Here is a 9950-nt window from a genome sequence, read left to right as displayed (position 1 = left end):
TTGTAGGGGCCAGGGAGATGGCTCAGTAGAATAAGCACTTGCCTGACAAGCGCAGGGCCTGAGTTCAATCCCTGGTTCCGCAAAAAAAAAAAAAAAAAGAAAAAAAGAAAAAGTACTTTGTATCAGGACAAGGAAAATATGTCTGTTTGCTTTCCTAACCCAGAAATGTGCACGAACATAACTGTATAAGTGAGAGATAATAAATGGTAAATATAGTTGCAAAATCTGTGAATAAAAGGCACTCTGAAAGTTTGTAGGGTACATATGACCTAATTTGGGATTTAAAAGAAGACTTTTAAAAGGAAGTACTGTACTGTTTAAACTGAACTCTAAAAGAAGGGAATAGGTTAAAGAGCCTTGTGAGTAGCAAGGAGTCTGGAATTTGTGAAGCACTGATTGGAATGTTAGTAATGAGTTACATAAATGGAAGCTGACTATGGGAAGGAGCCAAATAGTGCAGAGTTCAATATTATGTTACTGAGGGTTCAGTGGCAAAGTGCTTGCCTAGCACATGAGAGGTCCTGGGTTCCATCTCTAGCTCTGGGGGAAATTACTTTAATGATTATTCCCTTTATTCTGAAAGTTAGAGGCAACAGACCAGGAATTTATAATATCAGCAGTAACAATAGCTAAAGAATATATAGGTCTTTTAAATCCTTTAATTCCCACCACCCTATGAATTATGCCAATTTTTAATCCTCATGGTATAAATGACGAACTTGAGGGACAGAGAAGTTAAATACCTTCCTCAAGGTCACACACGTAGGAAATGGGAGGGTTGAATATGTGTTATGTTACTGTGGTACACTGTCTTTCAACAGACACAGTATTTCTAGCTAAGGATTTTGTATGATTTGTAGCTGAACAATGAAAATGAAAGGATGGCATCTTTGTTACAGTGTTTCCCTAAATATGATGTCCGTGCTACTAGACAGTATGTGAATGAACACTTTATTGTAATAAATGTACATTTGCTTTGATACAGATTGATGCCTTCTTGCTTTTAAGGCATTGTTTTCTGTCCAAAGGTCAAGTACATCCTTAGTACAGCTTTTCCCTCACCTCTTACTACTAACTCCTGTCAGTTTCACCTTCCCAGGTAATTTTCAATTTTGTTTGCTTGCTTCTACTGCCACTATACTAGTTTCATATATCATAATTTTTGCTAATTGAAATAGCATTGTCACTGTTTTCCTTTGTCCTTTCATTTTTATAGCATTACAATTTTTAAACCCTTTTTTACTTTTTGAATTATTACATATTACGTAGATTAGTGGGTTTCATTTTTGGATATTCATAAATGCATATAATATACTGTCATGGTCTCCCCCCCCCCCCCCCCATGCCCTTACCCTTTTCTTCCTGCTCCAATTCTCTTCCTCTTCTCTAATAGTCTCCCTGGTCTCTGCTTCCTCTCCTCCCATCCCCCATCCCCCATTTCACTTAACATAATGGTCTTTAGTTCAATCCATCTCCCTGCAGATGATTTCATTCTTCTTTATGGACTGAGTAGTCCATTGCATATGAATACATTTTCTTCACCCATTCATCTCTTAATAGACACCTAGGCTGTTTCCATAGCTTAGTTATTGTAAATTGCTGTGCAGGAAAGAAGAATATGCAGATACGTCTGTTCTGTGTTTACTTTAAATTTTTTTGAGGATATATCGAGGAGTAATTATAGCTGGATCAAAAGATGACTCTCTGTGTGTGTGTGTGTGTGTGTGTGTGTGTGTCTATGTGCACTCATACTGCTTTCTATAATGGCTATACTAATTTACATTCCCGCCCATGTGTAGATGAGCACCCCCATCCTTAGTAGCATCTGTTTCTTTTTTGTTGTGACATTTTTAGGTACTCATGTTTATTTACATCATAAAAGGAGGGTTAGAAATTTTAGAGAACTGAGCAAAATAATTTCAGATATTTAGAGATTTTTGTGAATGGAATTTAGTCTGTAAAGGTTAACCTGACACCAACTGAAAAGATTGTGTTAGCTGTTGGTGGCCTGGTTTGATTTATTCTTCAAGAGAACAAGTACTATTTAAATGCCCTCCTACACTACTTTAGTAATTTAGTATTTTCATTAAATTTTCAGAGTTGTACAGCCATCACCATAATCAATTTTAGAATATGTCCACTTTTATCATTACTGAGACAAAAATACCTGACGCTCAAAGTTAAAGGAGGAAAAATTTATTGTAGCGCATAGTTTGTAGGAGTTTCAGTGTAGAATCAGCTGACTGGAAGGCAGGGAGGTTTGGCAGAGGGGAATCACATGCGAAAACAGCCCATAACAAAGCAGGGAAGGCAGAGAATGGCAAGAAACAAGCCATAAGCCAGTGATGGGACAGACTCTTTGCTTTCTTTTTATATTGTTTCCAGGCTTACCCTCAGGGCAGGTAGCATTCACACCCAGAACTAAATCCTACTCAGAACTATGCTAAACCAATCAGTGGACTAGTGTAGTAATCCACACACCTTGACTGCAGAATCATACACTCCGAAAAACCCTATGGATATGACTACATGAAGCCTTGGGAGGACATCTAGACAGAAACCATACTCACCCCCTGTGAAACCCAGTGCTTGTTGCTGCCCTCTGTGACATAGGCAACCACTAATTTATTTGAACCTCTGTATATTTGCCTTTTCTACACAGTTCATATAAATGAAATCATTCAACTTATGGTAAATGTGTCTGGCTTCTTTTACTTTAATACAATATTTTGATATCCATCTGCTTTCATCCAAATATCAGTGCATTGTTTATTTTCATTGCTGAATAGCATTCTGGTGGATAGATATACTGAATTTTGTTTATATCTTTTTTTAATCTCTCAGTTTTACAACCATTTAGGTTGTTATACTTATATTAACTTTCATGAACAAGTCTGTGTCTGATACAATTTTTATGTCTCAGGCGGAATGAAATTGGAGTTTTGTTAATTTTTTTAATCAGTCTGTTAAATGTTTTAAGAAAAAATCAAACTATTTGTTTCAGAGTAGCCGTTTGGTTCCCAGTTCTTCATATTCTTGTTAACACCATAATTGTCTGTTAAAAATACCAGAATCATTCTTGTTGGTGGGAAATGATACCGTGTTTTAGTTTTGGCTTGCATTTGCCTAATAACTGATGATGTTGATCATGTTTTTAAGTTCTAGTTGGCCACTTTTATGTCTGATAAAATGTTTGTTCAAATCTTCTTTCCATTTAAAAAGTGTTGTTGTCTTCATATTGATTTGTAAATGTATTACATATTTTGGGCAAAATTCATAATTGGAATGCCAGGTGTGGTGCCACATACCTGTAACCTCAGCACCTGGGAGGCTGAGGCAGGAGGGAGGGTTGCTATGAGTTTGAGGCTAGCCTGGGCTTCATCCATCCGTCTATCTATCTACCTACTTACCTACCTACCTACCTACCTACCTATCTAGATATATAAAATCTCAAAATATATGTCCTTTTTAGTACGCCACATTAAGAGATTTATGTTGTCAGTTTAGGTTCATGTAACACCTTGTTTATGGTAGTATGTTAGGTTTATTTTATCTCAAGTTACCATTTTTTTCCTTTTGTTGTTAATAAGTACTTACCTGTGGGGAGGTACCTTAATATAGTATAGCTATTCTTTTTCTCATTAGGCTTTTGTATCCTTGATGATACTTAGCTGAATCAAGTACTGCCCTAGTAGTTGCAAATAGTAGATTATTTTACATTTTTTTTTTCTAAAATTTTAGGAGTTTCAGATTTTACTGTTCTGGAAAAATTTTCTTTAACTGTTAGTAATAATTATAAAATAGTGTGTTGTTTTGTGCTATGTCATGGCTTTTTTGTGATTTTTAGGTTCATGTATTGGACAGACTGGGGAGAAGTACCAAAGATAGAACGTGCTGGAATGGATGGTTCAAGTCGTTTTGTCATAATAAATACAGAAATTTACTGGCCAAATGGACTGACTTTGGATTATGAGGAACGAAAGCTTTATTGGGCAGATGCCAAACTTAATTTCATCCACAAATCAAACCTAGATGGAACAAATCGGTAAGATTGTCATTTTTTTTTTAAATTTTAACTTAAAACTTGTTGGCTTCATTATTAAATTCAAGAAAATTCCATACTGACTTTGTACGTTAAACTGTATAGCCTAATCTGTATAGACAATTAGGAAAAAAAAGTATAGACATTTATTTTGATCGTTAAGAAAATAATTACATTTCTCATCCATGGTAGCATTTAGAATTTATGGAATGTATTTTCTGCTTTCTTACTCTGAGCTATCTTTATTTAGTGGTTCTGACTGCAGGGTTTGCCAGGCAGGGTGGCACATCCCTGTAATCCCAGCATGTGGGAGACTGAGGCAGGAGGATTGCTGTGAATTCAAGGTCAGCCTGGGCTACATAGTGAGTTCAAGGCCAGCCTGAACTACACAGCAACACCCTAGCTCTCAAAAAAAAATTAGCTCTGGGTTGTATTTCTACTCCATTCCAGAGTGCTTGAAAATGTGTGGAAATTTTAATATGATGGGAGTGCCTCTAGTATTTTAGTTTCTGGGAGACCAAGGGTGCTGACTCCATCACAGTATGCTGGCTATACAACAAAACAGAGTAGTCTCATTCAAAATTATTGTAGAACCATTGTACTGCTTATGGAAACTTTCTTGGTAAATGTCTGTATCAGGACAGGACATCTTTGTTTTCTGTGATAGTAATCCTTGAGAATGGGTAACTTACAGAAAAAAGAGATTATTTTGGCTCATGGTTTTAAAGACTAAGAGGTGCATGATTAGGTAGCCATGTGTGGTGAGGGCTTTGTGTTACAGTGTGACATGTAATGGAAGCAGTAAGTCAGAGAGGTAGCAGAAGAGAGGAAAGGGCTGAAGGAGCTAGATGCTATATAACAAACTCCTGTAGTGATAACTGATCTACTCTGTGTGCAATTACCTTGTTTGTTTTTGGTCTTTTTTTATTTTACTGTATTTTTTTGGTTGAATTGTTTTTTAGGGGAGGTTTTTTTATTTTTTGTTTTTGGTGCTGAGGACCGAACCCAGGGCTTTCAGCTTACTAGGCAAGTATTCTACTGCTGGGCCAACTCCCCAGCCCTCACTTTGAAAGTAAGGTCTCACACATATTTTAATAGCCCCATCCTGTTGATACAGTTAAATAGGCAGTTAAAGTTCAGCATGGGTTGGATGCAGATCATAGCACAAAGTCTGTAAATCAGACATGGACTTTGTTCTCAGATCATTTTTAGATTTCGAAGATACTATACTACATTTTTGTATTTGATTATGTGTATGTTCTGTTACTGGTGTTTTCTTTCTAAGAGAGACCAGAGGTGAGTCTCAGGTAGTTGAAGGATTTTTTTCAGACTGCAAACATTTAGAAATTTTCTGAACTTTGAAAAACTTAATTTAATTAAAAAGCTTTTTGTGGTGATGGACTTTTTCTTTGTGTTTGTGCCTCTTTCCTTTCCTTTCCTTTCCTTTCCTTTCCTTTCCTTTCCTTTCCTTTCCTTTCCTTTCCTTTCCTCTTTCTTTCTTTCTTTCTTTCTTTCTTTCTTTCTTTTTTTGGCAGAACCAGGGATTGAACTCAGGCCTTTGTACTTGCCAGGCAAGCGCTTATTCTACTGAGCCATCTCCCCCTGCCCTTTTTTGCCTTTTTTCAAAAAAGAGTGAAATGACTTACATCATGATGGTTTAAAATTTCAAGTGTTTCAAAAGTACATATATTATGAATATAAAAATATAGCTGTATTTCAACTTCAAATTTGGCAGTAAAGCTATAGTGAGCTCTTAGAATGAGGATATCAGAGTTCTTATACAGGACATGAGATAGCACACTAAATAGGAACAAAATTCGTTACAGTAGGGAAGAACAAAAGGGGAAGGAAAGAGGATGTTTACAGAAGAATCAGGACTTGGCTAGTGAGGTAGGTCAGTGGACTAAGCTCCTGCTTAGACAAGCGCAGGGACCAGGGCTCGATCCCCAGTGCCACAGTGTACACTGGCCCTGGGGCGCGCTGAGCCTAGAGGGAGTCTGGGTGTGGTGGCTCGCACCTGTAATCCCAGCTCTGGGAAGGCTGAAAACAGGAGAGTCTATACAAGTCTGAGGTACATAGTGAGAGCCTGTACCAAATACATAAAATGGAGAAAAAAAAAAAAAAAAAGAAAAAGAAAAAAGGAATCAAGACTAGTGAGGAGATTTCAGACACCAGGCTATCATACTTTTAATATTCTATGAGAGTTCAGGAAAATTAATATTATATACATAGACACAAGGATCAGAAAATACAAGGATAAATCCTAATCTAAAGTTATCACAAAGAGTTAGTTGTGATGATGTATGCCTGTATTCCCAGCACTCTGGGAGGTTGAGGCAGGAAGATTATAAATTAAGTCCTACACTGAACAACTTAGTAACTTAAAAGACCCTATCTCAAAGTAAAAATGGACTGGCTGAGGGTATAGCTTTATGTAGAGGCCCGGCGCTCAATTCCTAGTAAAGGTGTGGGGGGTAGGAAGGTAGTTGGGCAAAAAGGATAAGGAACAGAATCCTTATGTACAAAGCACTCCAAAGAAACATCAATAAGAGAGCTCAAATCAATGTTTAAGTTGTGCCAAATTTAGCCAGAGTCAAACACGAAAGAAAAATATGAAATTAGAAAACTTCAGCTCCTGGATGTACTTGTATGCACCCATCTTGGCTTACCTGATGGCTGGTGCCACACAAAAAGCTAAATGAGGTTTTTTTTTTGGTTTGTTTTTTTTTTGGCAGAACCAGGAATTTAACTCAGGCCCTTGCACTTGCCAGGCAAGGCAAGTGCTTATTCCACTGAGCTATCTCCCTGGGCCCCCAGTAGATTAATTTAAAGGCAGTTTTGAGCAAGTGAAAATGTTAGTGAACCTTAAGATAGGACAAGATAAATTGTAATAGACCTAGGGACACGAAGAAACAAGACCCAGAAACATGAGTAGAGCCCAGTAGGCCTGGGGACACCATTAGTGGACTAGCATGTTCACTAGTGTAAAAGAAGTATAAAAGAATGCACAGAGGATATTTGAAAAGATAATGGCTGAAAAGCTCCTCAAACTTGTAAAAGCCGTGAATATGAAGATCTCTGTCTCTGCTTGGCTCCTCATTTTGTGCTCTTCCTGGCTGCCGTAAAGTTAGCTGTTTCCTGCTACCATGCCCTTTATCTTACGGTTTTTTTCTTTGGAGCTGGCCAACCATGGACTAATATGTGAGCCAAATAACCTCTCTTTAAGTTTTGGGTGTTGGGTATTGTGTCTCAGTGACAAGGAAAGTGACAAAGATAACAGTGAAGTAATATAGTCAGAATTTTAAACAAAGGAACTATAAGCTTATAGTACTCATCTAAGTACTATAGGAGTGCCTAGTACTTCTGTGTCCAGCAGATCTTAAAAAATGAGAGAGAGCCAAGCATGGTGGTATCCACTTGTAATTCTAGCACTTGAGAGGCTGAGCCAGGAGGGTCGCAATGAGTTCACGGCCAGCTTGGACTGCATAGTGAAGCTGTGTCTCCAAAACAAAACAGAAGGCTGAACATGGTGATACATGCCTATAGTCCCAGCACTCTGAGAGGCTGAGACAAGAGGATCATGAGTTCACATCCAGCCTAAGGTGACTTAACAACATTGTATCTCAAAATTTAAAAAGGGAGCGGGGTTGTGGTATGAAGGCCCTGGATTCAGTCCTCAGTATTGACCCCCAAATAAAAATTAAAACTAAAAAAGGAATAGGTCAAGACATTTCCAAATAAACAAAGCTAAGGGAATTTTTCCAAAGTAAATTAACCATTTATCAGTAAAAACATTAGGGCTTACTGTGCATTATTGCTCTCAAAGCTCAGTAACCAGAGTGTGGCATGGCTCTTTGTAGTTGATTTAGTTTAGGCTTTTCCATTTCTTGTTGTCAATCAGCTTTTCTTTCTGTTAAGGACTCAGCTTTAGTGCTAGGTAATTTTACTAAATTATTAATTCTAAATCTCATTGTTTCCTTGGTTTCATGTTGTCCCTTAACTTTTTTGAAAGCACAAATCAGGCATGGTGACATGTGCCTACAATTTCAGCATCTTGGAAACTGAGACAGGAGCATCTAACTGTCTCAAAATATAAATATTGGCTGGTGCTGTCACTCAGTGCAAAGGTCCTAGGTTCTACTCTTAGCACTACAACAAAACAAAACTCCAATAATCGGTTTTTCTATTTCTTGGTAACTATGAATTACTTATATTTACTTAGGTTTGTATTTACATATGTATTTACTATATACATTAAACTCTGATTTCTGCTGCAGATATAATTCTATCTGGTGTGCCTATAATCCTGAGTATAATGTTGCTCAAGCTTCCCATACAAAAGACCCAGTTAGATGTTCAAGATACTAGTTAAGCCTTCTCTTCTTTTTAATTTTGGTTTGTCTTATTGGCTGTAAGAGCTTTAATATGTGTATATGTATGTATATTTCAGACACAAGTTCTGCATTGGTTATGTGATCTAGTAATGTTTTTGGTCAGTGTATACCTTACTTTATTGACTCTTGAGACATGTTTCACTGTGCAGCGTAGGCTGGTTTTGAAGCCATGGTGATCCTGTGGCCTAAGCCTCCTGGATTTCATTTTTTAGTATTAGTGAACATTACATAATGATGGGGTTTTTGTTTGGAGAGTTAATGCAATTAACCTATCTTAATTTCAACTCCTCGCCTCCTTCCTCTCCCCCCCTTACCCCTTCTGCTTAATTTAGAACTATGATTCATTTTTATTTAATTTTTGTGTCTGGTGATTGTTACACTTTTATACAATCGAAGTATTGTTTTGAGTGAATGCCATGAAAATAACTTCAATTTATATATTACAATAACTTTTAGAAGTATGATGTTAATTTATATATTACAATAATTTCAATTTAATTCTTCATAGTATATAGAATTATTTTTTATAAATAGATCTTGTATTTTACAGCTTGTTGTATGTATTAGGTTGGGGGGTTTTAAAAAAATTCTTCAGGGTATTCTATATGTAGACCTGCGTAATCTGCAAATATGATAGCTTTATTTCCTTTTCTTGTCTAGATGCTTTCTCTTGACTGACTGCATTGGCTAGATGCTCAGGTACAGAGCTTCTCAAGGTTAGGTGCAGATGTCAGAACAGTGTTATAGTAGTTTTATGGTAAGGTTTAAGAAAGATTTGTTAGCACACAGGTGGACAGGTCTGAGGTGGAGATTTATTGGGAATGGGTCCAGAAATAGAAGTATACCAGTGTGTGGGAGGTGTTTTATAAATGATAAGTCTAGTTGATTTGGAATGTAAAAGAAGTAACTGCAGAGGTCATGAAATCTTAAAGAGGTAGCAAGAGAGATTGTGTACCTAGGGCATATCTGTGAGATGGAGCTTTACGGTTCCATGGCAGGCCTTGGGTGATGCTTAGAGACAGCCAGCAGCAGACCAGAATATCAGTGTTGTGGGGCTACCTTAGCTTCCTTCCTGTGACTCTTTAGCTCTTAGGCATGTTCTAAAGAACTAGGGGCTTTTTCCCCCCATAATTTTATTGAGAAACAAATAGCAATGAGACAGTTTCAAACCAAATTGGTAGGACAGTCTCAATGAACACGTTGCATATATTCTTCCTAGTGTTTAATTGCTGTACAAGATGTGGACATGGTATCCGACTTACAGACACCATTAGAACAAATCCCTCTATTCATTAAGAGAATGTAACTATATATCTATCCTAACCAATTTGAATACACAGATACAAAATGGACATTCATCTGTATTCCCTTTTTTTTGTATCCCCTTTTTTTGTTAAGTTCCATCATTTAAATATTATAGTTGTGTAAACTCAGCAAAATATACTAAAAGAGTCCAGTAGCCCATAATAGTATTGGGTTTTCCGCTTGACTGGCAATGTCAGAAATTGTTGACC

The 9950-nt window shown here is 37.1% G+C and overlaps 1 protein-coding gene across 2 annotated transcripts in view; it reads left to right on the top strand.

Moving 5' to 3' along the window:
- Lrp6 (LDL receptor related protein 6) overlaps positions 1 to 9950 on the top strand; it is a 198205-nt gene that overhangs the window by 108935 nt on the left and 79320 nt on the right. For both annotated transcript variants that reach the window (XM_004626067.2, XM_023709486.1), the window contains exon 3: positions 3848 to 4045. In XM_004626067.2, coding sequence (XP_004626124.1) covers positions 3848 to 4045 — 198 coding nt within the window. The remainder of the gene's footprint in view (positions 1 to 3847; positions 4046 to 9950) is intronic.

Source organism: Octodon degus, unplaced genomic scaffold (genome assembly GCF_000260255.1).
Source record: "Octodon degus isolate 3935 unplaced genomic scaffold, OctDeg1.0 scaffold00012, whole genome shotgun sequence".
NCBI lineage: Eukaryota > Metazoa > Chordata > Mammalia > Rodentia > Octodontidae > Octodon > Octodon degus.
The sequence above is the reverse complement of the archived record's forward strand: the minus strand, read 5'-3'. Positions and strand labels throughout refer to the sequence as shown.